This window comes from Pituophis catenifer, unplaced genomic scaffold, assembly GCF_029215685.1.
Source record: "Pituophis catenifer annectens isolate HBS135680 unplaced genomic scaffold, rPitCat1.0.hap2 SCAF_9, whole genome shotgun sequence".
NCBI lineage: Eukaryota > Metazoa > Chordata > Lepidosauria > Squamata > Colubridae > Pituophis > Pituophis catenifer.
The window spans coordinates 3,806,639-3,824,539 of NW_027256889.1; the positions used below are offsets into that span (position 1 = coordinate 3,806,639).

General features: G+C 44.9%; 1 protein-coding gene and 1 pseudogene across 1 annotated transcript in view; one reads left to right on the top strand and one right to left on the bottom strand.

Annotated features, from left to right (window-relative positions):
• PPP1R37 (protein phosphatase 1 regulatory subunit 37) overlaps nucleotides 1-4,565 on the top strand; it is a 38,923-nt gene extending 34,358 nt beyond the window's left edge. Inside the window, 2 exon segments of the mRNA XM_070949282.1 lie at nucleotides 152-242; nucleotides 1,081-4,565. Coding sequence (XP_070805383.1) covers nucleotides 152-234 — 83 coding nt within the window. The 3' untranslated portion in view covers nucleotides 235-242; nucleotides 1,081-4,565.
• A 4,651-nt stretch (nucleotides 4,566-9,216) lies between these two features.
• On the bottom strand, nucleotides 9,217-16,168 carry LOC139321366 (NTPase KAP family P-loop domain-containing protein 1-like; annotated as a pseudogene).
• Between the last annotated feature and the right edge of the window lie 1,733 nt (nucleotides 16,169-17,901).

Here is a 17,901-nt window from a genome sequence, read left to right on the forward strand (position 1 = left end):
TCAAAAGTGATGGCTTGGTAGCCGCGTTTCTGGATAGGTTCCTGGGCTTCAGAGGGCTGCAGGACTTGTTGCTGGTGGAGCCCTCATGGTCTCGTGGCCAGCCTGATGATGGCTCCCTGAGGTTCCAGTTGTCCATTTCTGTTTTTTTCAGAGTTGAACTGTTCCAAAAACGAGAAGGAGCTGGAGGAGTTGCTCTTGGAAGCAAGCCTAGAGATGGGGCAGGAACCAATGTGACACTTTAGGTAAGGGACAGCCCTCTCGCCATGGGCACAGGAGGGTGTTTTCAACTAAAATCAAGTTCCCAGAAAGGATCATTAAGGTGTGCTGTCAAGACAGAGCTCTTTGGCCACCAGGTGGATTGGTTGTCTCAGATTTGTGTGGTTGGTTGCTTGCTTGCTTGCAGATGTTTCATGACCCAACTAGGTAACATTATCAGTGCTAGAAGGAGGTGGGGTTTAATCTTTTTTTAAGTCAGCACATTGTCCCCAACAATGTGGGTCCTCGTTTTACCGACCTCAGGAGGAGGGAAGGCTGAGTCAGCCTTGAGCCGGTGAGAATCGAACTGCCAAAATTGTTAACCATTTTGGATAATGAAATGAGAAAACCACCCAGCTCAGAGCACCAAGGATCCCAGAGTTATTGTCCTCCTCCTTTCCTCCTTCTCCTTTCCACAAACCCCACTCCTTTCTACCACTGATGATATTACCTAGTTGGGTAATGAAAATTCTGCAAGAAAACAATCAAGCTCAAAAAACATCAAGGACCCCACAGTCTTCCTCCTCTTCCTCTTTCTCCTCCCTCTTCCTCCTCTTCTTCCTCCTCCTCCTCCTCTCTCTCCTCCCCCGCTTTCTCCTTCTCCTCTTCTTTCTCCTCCTTCTCCTCTTCCTTTTTCTCCTCCTTCTCTTTTTCCTCCTCCTCCCCCCCAAACCCCACTACCGTCTAGCACTCATGATGTTATATTGTATGGTAATGAAATGTCTGAGAAAACCATCCAGCTCGGACAGCACCAAAAATCTTAACAATACTGATACTCTAAACTTTCTTCTTCTTCCTCCTCCTCCTCCTCCTCTTCTCTTTCAGTTCTGGGCAGTCGCTGAGCAGCCGGTTGCTTTGGGGAAACACTAGCTTTACTCCCTGCCTCCACCAAGCGATCCCAAAGCGGACACTGAAATACCGGGGCAACCGAATGCCTTGTCCCTTTTCCCAAAGAGCTTTGTTTCCAGATGCACCCCCCCTCCTCTCTCTTTTTCTCCCTCCCACCCTGTGTCCCCCCCCCTTTTTTTTTTTTTTTGGCATTCTTGACGTCTTCCTCTGAGAAGAGACCTGCCGTCTCGCAGGACCGATCCAGGAAAACCGGCAAAAGGGAGACCTCGATCCGGAGAAAAAAAAAGCTTTTGTACTTGGAGACCCAGGACGAACTCTCAATATGAATGGCCTCGGTTTCTCCTTCTGGAACACTAGCCAAGGGCACTTGCAATGTTTTTTTCTCTCTCCCCCCCCCCCCGTGTTCCTTTCTTTCTTTGAAAGATTCCCCGGAAGTCAGATTGAATTTTTGTCGGCTCTGGACATCCCGGACTGCTGCCGTCTGTTTTAAACTTTTAAATGAACCAAGGAAACACAAACAAACAAAAAAGAAGTCCTGCATTTTTTTTATTTTTTTTTTGGCTTTTCCTGCAGCGCAGATGTGACCAGGCTCGGTTCGGTTGCAGACCGAGAGGAAGAGAGAGCTGTGACAGTGCTGAGTCAAGGTGGCAAATTTGTCGTGTTGTCATGCCCCCATGCCGGAAACACACACACACAGACACACACACAGACACCAACTTTTCTCACCTTAAGCAGGACGATTCGGGCTGTTATTTCTCAGCCCAGACTACTATTTATTTTTATTCTCTTTATCTACACACGCGTGCATTCATATCGTCTTTCCTTCCTTCGTTGTGTCTCCATGTTTGTTCTATTTTTTATTTTTTTTTTGTTCGGTGTCTTATTTAAAGCGGCACGGGAAGACTCTTGCCTCGAAGTTGGCATCCCGGTCGGAGGGACACGGCGGCTTCCTTATATTCTTTCCGTTTGTGAAAAGAAGAAGGAAGAAGGCATCCCTTTTTGGGGGGTTCCATGTGAGGACACGTGGTGACACGTGGGGAGGGGAGCAATTCCTCTCCCTCAGTTTGCCCACAAAATGAACGCCACACAGGCCGGCTTCTTCGATTTATTGTGAAAAGAATCAGGTAGTTGCATCTCTAGGGCGTTTCTTTTCCATCCGTGGGGAACAATGGGTTAGGAAACTCTTCAATGGACTGTAAAAAAAAAAGTTGCAGAGAGTTGCCTGTATTGCGTAAGAGCGGGGAGGGGGGGGGCTCATCCCGTGTGACAAAAATGACGTGAGAGCCCTTGTACGGATGCTGCTGGGTTCAGGGTAGTTTCACACCCCTCCACATTCTTTCCCCCCCTCTGCCCTCCCCCATATACCCAGTGGTGGGATTCAAATAATTTAACAACGGGTTCCCTGCCCTAATGACCCTCTGGGTAGACGTGGCTCGGTGGTCATGTGACCGTGTTGGCATGGCCAACTCAACGTCACTCACTGTTACAATGTAATAAGGGTTAACCAGAGAGGCAGTTTCTGTAAGCGGGGCAATCAAAGATCAGGCTAGAAACAACAGCAGAATGTTTCCTTCCTGCCTTCCTTACAGGATTAGCCCTGTAAAGTGGAAAAAAACAAAATAAGATTTCTTCCAACAACCGGTTCTCCGAACTGATTAGAAAGTTAACAAACGGTTCTCCCGAATAGGTGCGAACTGGCTGAATCCCACCACTGGATATACCCCCACCTCTTCATTTCGCAGGCCTTTCCACATTCTTCTTAACCGGTGGAGATGTGGGGGTGGGGGGGTTGAATTCTGGGCCTTCCAGAATTGCTCCTGTCTTTTCTGTTCCAGAGCCACAGGGAGTCCCCTCCCAGCCGAGCCAGAGTTTTCTTAAGATTTGGCCCAAAAAAAAGTGGGGACGCTAAAGACTTGGGGGAAACCAGGTGAAGCTGGGAAAAAGAAGTTTGCTGGATGTCCTGTTTTTGGGATGCTCCGACAATCTCAGCAGGAAAGAAGGCGAAGGCATGGATGACTATAGATGGGGAGTATCCAACTGTGGCCATTTTAAGACCCGTGGACTTCAACTCCCAGGAATTCTAGGAGTTGGAAGTCCACAAATCTTCAAAGTAGCCAAGCTTGAACACCTCTGCTGCAGACGGTGTTGTGGGGGAGGTTGGACAATTTCTCAGGGAAGGCCTTTTCAAAGAACCCCTCCCCCCCCAATATGTTGAGCCCTTCGAGCCGAGCCAGCACCTCAAGGCTGGCGGATGCTCAACACTTGCTCCCCTTTTCTCCAACCTTCCCTCGGAACCGAGCAAAAGAGAAGAGAGATCCACAGGTGGTGAAAAGCTGGAGACCTTGGGGGTGGATGTGGTCTCCACGGGTCATTTCCCCCATCCTCACCCCGATCGGAGCTCTCTGCCCATCCACGGAGCCCACAAAGACTGACAGGGGCTCACCTGGGATGAGCAGGCATCTCGACGTGGTGGATTTGAGTGGGCAGAAGGGGAACCCAACAAGGCCAAAGTCCAGGAAAGCCGAGACCCATGTGTCCTCTTAAATCTCGGCGGCCAAAAATCTGTGGAAAAAACTTGACTTTTAAGTCTCCATCCAAACAGCTCCCGAAAGAAAAAGAGTAGAAAAAGCAAAAATTTCTTATCACCGTCTCCCTCCCTCCCCTCCCTCCTTCCTCCACCCCCTCCCCAAAAAAATAACCATGGGATAACTTTTCCCGCCTCAGCCATCGAAGCAAAATCGGATTTATTATTTTTTTTTTAAAGTATTTATTTACGGTACTGGTTCGATGACACGAGAAAAAGGAATGTTTTCCTCGGTTTCCTCACCTCAAAATACCTGTTTTGCCTCCCCCCCCAACCTTTCTACAAAACTGACCGGAGGAGGTGAAGAGAGGGAGAGCTAGCTACAGAGGAGTCGGTGCAGGACTTGAAAAAGAAAAAAAAAAGGAAAAAAACACTCAAAAACTTTCGACTTCCTTTTTTAAAATAATCCGTGTTTGTTTGTTTGTTTTTTCTTAAGTGCAATGAAATCTTGATCAGGGAGCATGAAAAAAAATGGCACTTTTTTTTTTTTTTTTTTGGCTGCGTTGAATTTCGGGGAGGGCAATTTTTCCGTCTGACCCCCCGTCTTCCTCTTGACCACGACATCTTCTCTCACACACTCTCATGCACACACACACTCACAATCACACCACACGCTTCTTTGTAAAGGGAGGGTTAATGCACCCCCCCCAATAAATAAATAATATCTAATGATGAAGTTTTGGCTGCATTAACCCTCTTGTTTACCCTTCCCTTCCATGGCACCCCAAGTTTGATTTTTGTGGGATTTTTCCCCCCCCTTTTGGCTATTTTTTTTTTTTTTTTTTTTTTTGTCATTCCCATCTGGGGTGTGTGCGTGCGCGTGTGTCGTTTTATTTTTATGGAAGCTGTCTTCTATTAAATGAAAAAGCTGCATTCATCACGTGCCTCCTTTCCGTCTCTTCCGATCGGGCGCAAGGAGGAATCGTTCCGATGGCACGGCCACCGGTTTTCTGCCTCATGTAGACCAAGTAGCCCAGCTTTTAAAAGGGACAGTAGGACTAGCCTGGTCCTTCTGCTTGTTCTTATTTTTTTTATTGTGGGCTGGGATTTCTGGCCACCATTTTAGAGCACAGCTGGGGAACGATGGCCTCCTTCATGACTGGTGGACTTCAACTCCCAGAGTTCCTGAGCCAGCCATGCTCGAATTCTGGGAGCTGAAGTCCACCAGTCATGAAAGATGGCTGGCTCAGGAATTCTGGGAGTTGAAGTCCAGAAGTCACCGAAAGGCCATCGTTCCTCACCCCCTGATCTAGAGTTCAATAAAAATGCAATTCTTTTGTCCCTCAAATAGTGCAGCGGCCATCTTAGCGAGGGGGAAGGGAGCAAAGGAGGAAGGGAAGAGGACTTGGCTGGAGTTCGCTTAAAGTAGTCCTCCTCTTACGACTGCAATTGGCACCAGAAATCCCGTCTTAAGTTGAGACGCCCACATGACTGGACCTTGGGTGGGTGGGTGGGTGAGTGTTTTTTCCACAGTTGTTTAAGCAAATGAGAGTCGAGGACCGCCTGTTCTGCATTGTTTGAAGGGAACAAATTCAGCTGCAGAAAATGCATTAGCAATTCAGTTTGACCTGACCCCCCCAAAACTTGGCTGCAAAAGGGGGTGCCTGTTTTCCCCAAGGACTTTGAGGTAACCAGAAGCTAAGCAGAAAGTTGGGGTGCCTTGGGAAGAGCATCTCTTCACTTGAAGCTTATCCTGGCCTTGTGAGTCCGAAGTAACTCTAATCCAGCATTTCCTCAGGCAGTCTTGAGTTCCTACCTGGTGGACAGACAGTACAGGTAGTCCTCGATTTACAACCATTTAGTGACTGAAGTTACGGCGACACTAAAAACAAAGACTTTGCACGGTTTTTCATACGACCATTGCAGTGTCTCCATGGTCGCGTGATTAAAATTTAGGCGCTTGGCAACCGACTTGTATTTATGACAATTGCAGCGTCCTGGGGACATGTAATCCTTTTTGTGTCCTGAAAAGCAAAGTCAATGGGGAAGCCAGATTCACTTAACAACCGTGTTTCTAACTTAACTGCGGCAAAAAATGTGGCAAAACTCACTTAAAAACCGCCTTGCTTAGCAACAGAAATGTTGGGCTCAGTTGTGGTCGTAAGCCGAGGACTACCTGTGCAAATTTTTATCTTGGTTTGTGGTTCTTAACGGGGATAGGGCTGGTTTGCAGAGACCAAAGTGTTTCCATGCTGCTGTCTTTCACACACGTTCCAAAATGGACTAGAATACCGTTATTTTTATTTTTTTGGCTCTTTGGCCCTTGACAAGAGGTGGCAAATAGATAAAATAAGTTAATTCTTTTCTTTCTGAAGATGTAGAGAAGGAAAAGAAATCCTTCTTGGTCCTGTACTTTTTATAATTAAAAGAGGCCATAAAGTAATTTTGTGTTCATGCACTTCATGGATTTATTGCTCTCATGCCTGGTTGAAATAAACTTTCTTGAGAAAAACTCTGCATTTCCAAACTGTTCATTGCTGGGGTTTGCAGTTTAAAATTTTGCACTTCCCAAGCCACATCTTCTCTGCATAATTTGGGAAACCAAATTTAGAATGCATAGAGCGGTGCAAATTTTTCCTTGGCTGGTGGTATAGGATTGAATGAAAACTAGGTTTATAGTCATAAGAAAAATGCATTGGTCAAAGAAATGCAAGTTTTTCTTTATGATTTGGGCCTTTCCATGAGCATAACTAATCTTCTCTCTCAGAAGAATGGAAAACAACTTTTAAGAGGAAAAATAAAGAGGATTTGGAGTTCATCCATTCGCTTTGGGATGGAAGCATCTTGACTGAGAATGGCTGAGTTGGCTCAACATCCTGCTTCAGGTGTTCACCGAATCGTGGTTTGAAGAATTCACCCAAATGACAACATTCTCACAACACACTAAGCCACAGCTGGCCAATCCCATTAAGCCGAAAGCAGTGTTTGACCACTTGAAGATGTGAGGTCTTCAACTCCCAGCTATTCTCCAGCTGGTGAATTCTGGGAGTTGAAGTCCTCACATCTTCAAGCAACCACAGTTTAGAAACAATAGCCTACATATTAAACCTTAAAGCCAATTTGGCATATCTCAACCTTGGCAACTTTTTAAGACTTGTGGCTGGGGAATTCTGGGAGTCGAAGTCCACATATTTTAAAAGTTGCCAGAAGTTGAGAAACAGTGCTCTAGTATTGAAGGTACCAGACCAGAAACCAGGAGATGGTGAGTTCTAGTCCTCCTTCAGGCATGAAAGCTAGTTGGGAGATTTTGGGCCAATCACCAGGAGACTGGGAGTTCTAGTCCCACCTTGGGCATGAAAGCCAGCTGGGTGACTATGAGCCAATCACCAGGAGACTGGGAGTTCTAGTCCCACCTTGGGCATGAAAGCCAGCTGGGTGACTGAGCCAATCATCAGGAGACTGGGAGTTCTAGTCCCACCTTGGGCATGAAAGCCAGCTGGGTGACTGAGCCAATCACCAGGAGACTGGGAGCTCTAGTCCCACCTTGGGCATGAAAGCCAGCTGGGTGATTATGAGCCAATCACCAGGAGACTGGGAGTTCTAGTCCCACCTTGGGCATGAAAGCCAGCTGGGTGATTATGAGCCAATCATCAGGAGACTGGGAGTTCTAGTCCCACCTTGGGCATGAAAGCCAGCTGGGTGATTATGAGCCAATCATCAGGAGACTGGGAGTTCTAGTCCCACCTTGGGCATGAAAGCCAGCTGGGTGATTATGAGCCAATCACCAGGAGACTGGGAGTTCTAGTCCCACCTTGGGCATGAAAGCCAGGTAGGTGTCTTCAGAACAATCATGCTCACAACTCAGGTGACAGGTCGACTCCTGTCATAACCAATCGGTCAACACTCACTTGATTTGAAAAAAAAACAGGTCCTGCGCTGTAGGAAGAGAAAAATAGGTGATCTCGGGTAATATGTGCAAAAGCACTTGTCTAGATTCACACATTTCACCTTAAAACTGGGTTTACATCGATTTGTGTTGGCATACGCCCCTAGAAAAGAAACAGATGTCTGGATTCAACCCAAACATTTTTTTTTTAAAGTTTCTCCTAAAAATAAGTTAGTTGTGCCTCCTTGTGTTGCTTCGATGAGAGACCTCGGGTATACAAAGCCGGCTTGTCGAACGAGCGTTAAACCTGATTCACACACTGCAAAGCTGTGGTTTGGCTGCAGTTTACTGCAAGAAACCACAATTGTTGGTTCACCCAATGAGAACCTAAACCAGTGTTTCTCAACCTTGGTAGCTTGAAGATGGGTGGACTTCAACTCCCAGAATCCCCCAGCCTGGGGGATTCTGGAAGTTGAAGTCCACCCATCTTCAAGCTACCAAGGTTGAGAAACACTGAACTAAAGCAATTACAATATCTCTTTTAATGAAAGAATCTAGTTTAATGAAAAGAAGGACTAGGAGTGACATGATAGCAGTGTTCCAATATCTCAGGGGCTGCCCCAAAGAAGAGGGAGTCAAGCTGTTCTCCAAAGCACCTGAGGGCAGGACAAGAAGCAACGGGTGGAAACTCATCAAGGAGCGAAGCAACTTAGAACTAAGGAGAAATTTCCTGACAGTGAGAACAATTAACCAGTGGAACAACTTGCCTGCAGAAGTTGTGAATGCTCCAACACTGGAAGTTTTTAAGAAGACAATTGGATAACCATTTGTCTGAAGTGGTGTAGGGTCTCCTGCCTAAGCAGGGGGTTGGACTAGAAGACCTCCAAGGTCCCTTCCAACTCTGCTTTTCTATTTCTATTCTTAGTTACAATGGCTGGAGCACGAAACATTGTTTGATGGACCACTGGGTGGTGCAATTTCCTTACTGTACAAGAACGAATGTATTTCTTTTGTAGGAATAGATCAAACTACCTGGCATCTTTTAGAGAAAGTCCACCATCCAGTGCTTTTCGTTTCCTATTTTCCTGAAGTCGGTTGATTTATGCTACTCTTCGGAGTAAACCAGGGGTGAAATCCAGCAGGTTCTGGAGAACCGGTAGCGGAATTTTTTTTTTAAAAAAATCTTTTTATTAGAAAGTACAAACAAACAAACGAACAACAAAACATACAAACAAGTAAACAAAAATAATCTATGCATCTTCTTTTCAAACTTGTCGCATCGGTAATCTATATTCTTGTTTATACCTTTACTCTTTCTTATTTTAACCTATCTCTTATATCTATATTCCTAATACATCATTTCTATATATTCTTAAGGTAGAACTGAAGGAAGCTTCTTGGATGAGAAGCAAAACCTTTTCAAAAGAAAAAAAAACAAGAAAGTTCAGTTGCCCCTTTGGAAAAGCACCTGTATGATTTTGAATCTCCACAGACATTTATGACTTATGGACTTCAATTCCCAGAATTCTTGAGGCAGGTGGCTCAGGAATTCTGGGAGTTGAAGTCCACAGGTGGTTAGAGGAGCCATAGCGGCCACCCCTGATCTATACAGCTTTCTTGCTCCCATCTTTCCAGCAAATGAAACCCTGCTAAATTTCTTTCTCACCAGGATTTCCTGGAAGTTCACATGAATCCAGGATCTCTAAGCCCTCTTCTCTGAATTTGTTCCACCTTTTCTGTAGGTCTCCAGAGTCGCCAGAGCCTGCAGCTGTCTCATCTTACATCTTATGGAATGGTCTAAGTTCACAGTATACTTCAGGAATTTCTTCCCTTCTTGAACGGTGAAGGGGAAATCCCTGGACAAGAATTTCTCAAAAAGTTCAGGGTCACCATCCAAGGCCATGACGTTCTGGAGTTCCTTATGCTTGGAGAACAGCTCAGGACACGTCTCCACGAAGACGTCCCACATCAACTTCTTCTCATAACCGTCGGGCGGTTGGCCCTTCAGCGTGTCTTCCATGCGTTGGAGGATCCAACTCAAGCGACACGGCCATTGGTTGGCCAATACCACCCAACTGGCCACATTACAGGGAGAGACGTTGCGCCTCAGCAGGGGCTGTTGCGTCATCAACCTGATCGTAATGGGGATGGTGTTGATGATCCTGGTCATCTGGATAATGCTATCTGGGACATAATGGTGGATATGATCATTTTCATCTTCCAAGCATTGGAAAGCTTCACGGATATACCGGGATGCCAGATCATCGATCTGGTCTTGCGTGTCCCTCAGTGCTTCGACATTCATCCCCAAGGAAGGAATCCCTCCCCTTACATTTTTGAGAGCTTCATGTTTCTGCAAGGTCTCCTTCAAACAATGCATCTTGGACTTGATGGCGATTTCCGGGATGGAGAAAGGAAGCGTCACGGTGCGGTTGAGGTATAGGTAGCCGTTGTCCGCCATTCCCTTCACGCTGCTCGCCTGCTCCAAGGAAGAGACGATGTCGGAGGGGTCAACCACCAGGATGAAGATGAAGGGGGCATTCCTGTTGGAAAGGAGCGTATTGATGGCGTTCAACACCCCAACCACCTGTTCGGGGTTGCATATATCTAAACCTGTAATCTTAAGGACAATCTTGAAGCGCCGTTCCTCGAAGATTTCCATGAAGTAGATAAAGTTGGTGAGGACCTCAATCTCGCTCTTCACTGCACTCCTAAAACCCAGGTGTCTGGTGAACTTCTCATTGTTGGTCATGCTCTCGATCTTCTTTTTCTGGCTGATGATCAAGTGCTTAATCACGGGACTGATGGCGATGATGAAGCCGGAGCCCAAGATGGCAGCAATGCCGCTACCAAGGTACTTCAAGAGTGTGCCATCCCTTATCCCTGGCACGAAGAGGGCGATAGTAACCAGGCCTGCACCAGCTAGCAAAATAATTACCACGAGTCCTCCGACGATACAGCACGTTTTCCTTTTAAGCCTCCACTTTTCTATGTCGGCATATGATCCCGAGACGAAATCTGGAGGGCTTCCTACCACATGATAGAAACTGAGGGGAAGAGGACCGAAGTGGTGGCGGATATGGTCACACAGGCTGGTGACCAACCCCGCCCACAACTGGTTGCTGCAGGCATACTCCCAGGCGCTGAATTTTATGAAGAGGAACTTCTTGGTTTCTCCTGGGAGGTGCGTCTCGGTGACGACAGGTTGGTAGAACAGGATGTACAAGAGGAGGGTCAGGTAGCTCTTCCTTTCTTCCCTTCGGATGGATACTTTGAGCATCTGTCCTGCAAAAATGAGTTCAGAGAACATCTGCCAAGTTCTCAAAGATCGTCTATCTAGAGAAGAGAATATTTGTAGCTCAGGGTTGAAATGTGGGGCCCTTGGTGCTCTCCAAGCTTGGTGGTCTTCTTGCAAATGTTTCATAATCCAATTAAGTAACATCATCAGATGATGTTACCTGGGTATTAAAACATCTTTAAAAAACCTCACCAAGCTCAAAGAGCACTAAGGACCACACAGTTGTTGTCCTTCTTCTCCTCCTTCTCCTTCCCCTTCCCCTTCTCTTCCTCCTTCTCCTCCACCTGCCTTCTCTATCTCCTCCTCCTCCTCCTCTCCCCCTCTTCCTCTTCCTCCTCTTCCCCCTCCCCTCCCCCTCCTCCACCATAAACTCTTCTCCTTTCTAGCACTGATGATGTTACTTTACGATGCCAATCATGCAAGTTTTGTGATGGCATGATGACTCCTGTAAGGTCGCTTCTTCTCTTTCCCAGAGACCCATGGATGGAAGGAGGATCCTTCTACTAAGTAAGGGGTCTTACATAGATGGATTCCCCACTGATTCTCTCAGTCTGGGACTGACCTGCAACCTTTTCCATTAAGGAGTGAACACGTGTTTTGTATGGTGAATAGAAACCTACGGTGACCGGGGTGGAGGTATAGTACAAAGTCTTCAGTAAACAGGAGCAATAAATCTCATCCTCGCTCAGGAGATCTGAAGAGTGGGGAAAAAAAAAAAGAAAAGAATGGAAAATATCCATGTATCAGTGTCACTCAGTACAGCAATGAAAAAAGTGACTTATGACCAGTTCCTGCACTTATGACCATCATAGCATCCTCATGATCGTGTAATCAAAATTCAGGCACATGTATTTATGAATATGTCCCGGGGTCATATGATCACCATTAGCGACCTGGCTAGCCGGCTTCCAACAAACAGTCAATGGGGGAAGCCAGATTCATTTAACGACCGGATGATTCACTTAATAACTGCAACGATTCGCTTAAAAACCACCATACAAAAAAAGCTTGTTAAAATCAGGCGCAACTCACTTCATTGCCTTGCGTAGTAATGGGAATTCTGGTCCCAATTATATGGTCGTAAATCTCTTCTTGTGTAAAGTAGTCTTTTTTAACCTCAGGAAATTTACAAAGCATGGACTTCAACTCCCAGAATTCCCCAGCCAGAATTCTTCAAGATGGATGGACTTCCATTCCCAGCATGGCTGGGCTGGGGAATTCTGGGAGTTGAAGTCCACAAGTTGCCAAGACTGAGAAACACTACTAGCCCTAAACTAAAGCATTACTATGGAAAAACCATCCCTGACAGGCCTTTTGTTCCCCAGAGATCTGCCAGAAGAAAAAAAAAATCATTTGAGAGTAATTAGGATAATTATCTTGTGTTACTCATCCTATTGTAAATGCTTTAGAGCAAAGCTGAGATTTCCTCAGTATTTTTTCCCCTCAGGTGGTTTTCTCCTGTCTAGAAGGAGCTGAGTGTTAAGCATCCGATAATTTTTGTAATTATCAAATTTATTTGCCGCCCATCTTGCAGTTCAAGATGACTCTGGGCAGCTTGCCACAAGATAAAACACGCAAATGTTCAACAATGATGACTATAAAAATGGATTAAAATTACACACATTAAAAAGACTAAGGCTTTTAGACTTTAGGGTATCACGTTTATTTTTGGTGCATTTTCTGGATGGAAAATCAAAATTTTATCCGTGACCTTGAAGGCAGTTTCTGGGCTGGAGAAAACATGGTTTTGAGGTTGACCTGTGTCTAGTTTTGCTCTGTTTTATTATGACAGTCAATAAAGTCAACATGGCAGCTGTCAGAGTTGAACATCTGTCTGATTTTTTTTTATGGACACTAAACAGTGGGGTCCTTGTGTGTAGATCAATTCCATTGTGACTTAGCTCAACAAAATCTTTTGGTTAGCTCCTGCTTGTATTCTGGATTTCTTCAGAATATGAAATAATTTAGATTTATAGTTCTAGGTGACATTCTCACATGAGGGAACAATATTTCAACCATCTACGCAAGCTGTGCTTTTTGAAACGGTGTCCCCTCATTGTGTGGACTCCCCAAATTTGATCCTTTCCAAGTTTCCCCTCCTTGCATGCAGAAATGTAGCTTCGCCAGGAACACCACTTCCTTAGCAGTTAGTTTTCCACTTGCAAGGAATGTTGGTGTAGAGATGGGTGTCTCTCAGAAACCCTCACACTCGACCCGCAGCCTGAAATTTTATCTCAAGCGCGGATCAATTTGCCCTGATGAATTTATTAACCTAATTATAGCAACGACACGAGGACAACTGTGTATTTCGGTTTATATTTTGAAATCATGTATATCACATCAGTGGTGGAAACATAAAAGGAAGGGAAAGTCCCTCAATCGTTAACAACTTGACACAGCACATATTTCTTTTTTCTCACCCAGTTAAAAAGTGTGTCTCATTAAGGTGAGATTGACTCAGGATTAATAATTCAGGACAATAGCCACAAATGTCTTTGCAAATAAACTTATGAGCCAGCAGGAATAGAGAGGATCTGATTCTGCACCAAAATAAATAACAAAACTCCTCAATTTACAACCACAATGGAGCCTGGCAATTAAGGTCATAAGTGATGATAGTTGTACAGTCAGTTATCACTTTGCAACCTTTTTGGCGGCGGTCATTAAGCAAAACCCACCTATGAGTTCCCTGTTTTGTGCCAGCATTTTCATTTCATTAGTTTCTGAACTAGTGAACCAAGTTTTGTAATGACTTGAACTCTAAGACATTTGTGACTTTAAATTCCCTTCTTATTGGAAATAAATGTTGTTTTTTAAAAATGCAATAGGAGGTTTAAAAAGCCAAATGCAAGTCATACTATTATCTTTGCTTTTAAAAAATGTTCTTCCCAGATGTTTTTTTTTTCCTCCTGCTAAGAAAATTAAATGCCTGTGATCTTAAAGAAACTGACTCTAAAAATGACAGGGATTTATTAAAGAAACCAAACTGGTTATAATCTAGACTGGAGTATGGTTGTCCAACCTTTGGGCTTGTCTGGGATGCATTGAGTGAAGAGGGATTGTCCTGGGCCGCGTACAAAATACCAAATATAGGTAGTAAATAACACTTAATTTTTAAATATTTTTTATTATCATGTGGGGCTGTATTACTAGCTGTCCAGGTCTGTTTGTGGCTGCGGGATGTGGGTTGGATATGTCTGGTTTAGATATTGCAATAACCTAAAGTGATGCAAAAATTTGCAAAATGTTATTTAACAATTATAATTAGACAATAAGGTGGGCTGATTATTTGGCCCTAATTTCATGCACCCTAAAAGAAACATGCCAAGGAACAAAATAATAGCAATTTAAAAGTCATTAAATGGGTTGCTTGCAAAGCCTGTAAGGGAAGACATAATTTAAAAAAAAAAATTGAAAGGAAGCTTTTAAGACTTCATTATGCTAATGAAGAAAACAATTTCTGTTAATCCTGTTTGGAAAACATACGTTAATTACTCTCCTCCTACAGGAACTATTGCAAATGTTAGAACGGTTAGAACGGTTACCTAACCTTCCCTTAAGATTAAAAGAATTCTTAAGAAAAGTTTAGGTAACCGTTCTAATGTTTGCAACAGACCAACACAAGTCTGTTTCAAAGGGCTGATAAAAAAGGCTATTGGTCAGGTAGTCCTTGATTTACAACCAACAGTTTAGAGACTGTTCAAAGTTACAGCAGCAGTAAAAAGCTGATTTACAATCAGTCCTCGGACTTATAACCGTTGCAACATCCCAAGGTCACATGATCAAAGTCCAGATGCTTGGCAACTGGCATGTATTTATGACGGTTGCAGCGTCCCGAGGTTATGGGGATGGTCATTGGCAACCTGGGCCTGTTGGCTTCCTTTTGTGATAGCCCCTTAAATTAAATTTTAATGCACAGGTAATCTTGGATTTATGACCTATATTGGGACCCAAATTTCTGTTGCTAAGCAACACAGTTGTTCAATGAGCCACGTCTGATTTCATGACTTTTTTGGCCCTTGTTGTTAAATCCCGGCAGAAGTTAAGTCGATCACGCGGTCGTTAAGCGAATCCAGCTGCCCGCCCTCCTCCCCCCCCATTGACTTTGCTTCTATTGGCTGGGAAGGTGACAAATGACGATCACGTGATCCCAGCACATTGCAACCACCAGAAATATATGCTGGTTGCCACGTGTCCAAATTTTGATGATGCCACTATGGAAATACTGTGATAGTTGTCAGTGTGATGACTGGCTGTCAATCACTTTTTGTAACTTCAACCCAGAGGTGGGTTTCAGCAGGTTCTGACCAGTTCTGGAGAACCGGTAGCGGAAATTTTGAGTAGTCCGGAGAACCGGTAGTAAAAATTCTGACTGGCCCCACCCCCATCTATTTTCTGCCTCCTGAGTCCCAGCTGATCGGGAGGGAATGGGGATTTTGCAATAACCTTCCCCTGTCACGCCCACCAAGCAATGCCACGCCCACCAAGCCACACCCACAGAACCGGTAGTAAAAAATTTTGAAACCCACCACTGCTTCAAACGGTTGCTAAATGAATGATTGTAAATTGAGGAATATCTGTACCAAGTTAGATTTTTTTGGGAAGAAGTGGCTTAAAAGGAGCCTTGGTGGCGCAGCAGACTAAAGTGCTGTTAAAGTAGCACTTAGTTGCCAGCTGCCTGCAATTAGTGTGAGTTCAAATCTCACCAGGCTCCAGGTTGACTCAGCCTTCCATCCTTCCGAGGTAGGTAAAATGGGGACCCGGTTTGTGGGGGCAATAAGCTGACTTTGTATAAAAAAGAACACCGCTTGGGGGGTGGGGGGCGAAAGCCCTACTAAACAGGTATATACAAAAGTATGAAGGCTGTTGCTTAACGCATTGTAAGCCGCCCTGAGTCTCCGGAGAAGGGCGGCATATAAATCGAACCAATAAATAAATAAATAAATAAATCCTTGCTTCCTTCCATTTGACCAAATTCAGCAGTTGTGAATTAAACGCTGAGCTTACCTTCATCCTGGCATTCGTCGTGGATAAAGTGGCCGTCCTGGTTTAAGGAAGGGCTCCCCGCTTTTTGGCCCTCCGGCATGTGGGGCAGCCCGGCGACTTCCTCATCACAGTTACTCATCAGTTCTGGACCATCAACCGGGCTCTCCAGGCAGATTGGAGGCTGCCAGGAGGAGATAAAGCAGACAGGTGACTCAACCTGGTTACCTGAGACAGGTAAGCTTCTAATGAGAATGGAGGAACAAAATATGTCTATCGAGCCACATCTGGGATGTATGCATTTGCAGCATTAGGGTTTTTTGCTCTGACTTTTTCTTGTTTCCAGTCTTCAGGTTAGAAAAACCGGGTCCATTGAGTGAAAAAAAAGAAAGGAAGGAAGGAAGGAAGGAAGGAAGGAAGGAAGGAAAGGAAGGAAGGAAGGAAGGAAGGAAGGAAGGAAGGAAGGAAGGAAGGAAGGAAGGAAGGAAAGGAAAGAAAGAAAGAAAAGGAAGGAAGAAAAAGAAAAAGAAGGAAGGAAGGAAGACAAAAGAAAGGAAAGAGGGAGGGAGGGAGGGAGGGAGAGAAAGAAAAAAACAGGAAAGAAGAAAGAAAAAGAAAAGAAAAGAAAGAAAGAGAAAGGAAGGAAGGAAGAGAAAGAAAGGGAGGGAGGGAGAAAGAAAAAAGAAAGAAAGACAGACAGACAGGAAGGAAGGAAGGGAAAGAAAGGGAGGGAGAAAGAAGAAAAAGAAAGAAAAAAGAGACAGACAAAAGGAAGGAAGGGAAAGAAAGAGGGAGGGAGAAAGAAGAAAGAAAGAGAAAAAAGAAAGACAGAAAGGAAGGAAGGAAGAGAAAGGGAGGGAGGGAGGGAGGGAGAAAAGAAAGAGAAAGAAAGAAAGAAAGAGAGAAAGAAAGAAAGAAAAAGAGAATGAGAGGAGATGTAATTTTGGTTCTTGAAGCTCCAGATTCCACTGACCTTCACAGCTGACCCCAAGTTCTCTTTAAGTTGTGGGGGGGAAGACCCAACAAAAATAAAAACCCCAAGATGTGGTGAATCAGAAACTCATTTGCTTCTGATAGGTTTCAAATTGGGATGACAAAATATTTCAGCCACTGTGTTGAGGAAGAGGATGGCCTTAGGAGGCGTCGGATGCAAGGGGTGTGACCTGGGCATTGGAGCATGGCCAATGAGCTTTTAAAATTCTAATGATATTTCAATAAAAAACAAATTTCCTTCCCCCTCCCCCCCAAATCTCCTTTTCGGTTCTTAAGTGTCATTCTCTTCCAGTGACTAGAAAAAGTTTGCTTACAACAGGACTCCTTGAATTACGACCAAAGTAGGGATCAGAATTTCCATTGTCAAAGAAGGAGGTTGTTAAGTGAGGAACGCTCAATTTTATAGCAGTAGCACTTAGATTTATATACCGCTTTACAGTGCTTTACAACCCCCTCTAAGCGGTTTACAGAGTCAGCATTATTGCCCCCCCAACAATCTAGGTCCTCATTTGACCCACCTCGGAAGGCCGGAAGGCCGAGTCAACCTTGAGCCTCGTGAGATTTGAACTGCCAAATTGCAGGCAGCTGGCAGTTAGCAGGAATACCGCGCTCTAACCCCATTCCCCAATATGACCCTCTCAAGTGGAGTCAGAACAAGGTTGGTGCATGTTCACATGTGCTCTCCTCCTCTCCAAGCGTCCCTTAGTTGGAAGCTAGCAAGAGAAGAGATATCCAGAGGTGGTGAAGCTTCGGGTGGATGTGGTCTCACGAGTCATCCCCACTGAATGAAGCTCTCTGCCCATCCATGGAGCCACAAAGACTGACAGGTGAGTCAGTCACCTGGGATGAGCAGGCATCTTGACCTGGTGGATTTGAGTGGGTAGAAGGGGACCCAACAGGTGGATTTTGGGCATCTCAGCCACGAGAAGCAGAGATGTTCTTTGGAGGCTGTGTTCAATGTACCAATAGAAGAGACTTATGTGTGGCTCAGGATTGGAACGAGGGGTCCTTGATGCTCTCTGAGCATTTCCTTGCAGATGTTTCATTAACCAAAAACTAGGTGTCTTGCCCCCATCGGAGCCTGAATCTGTGGAGGAAGACGAGCCGGAACTG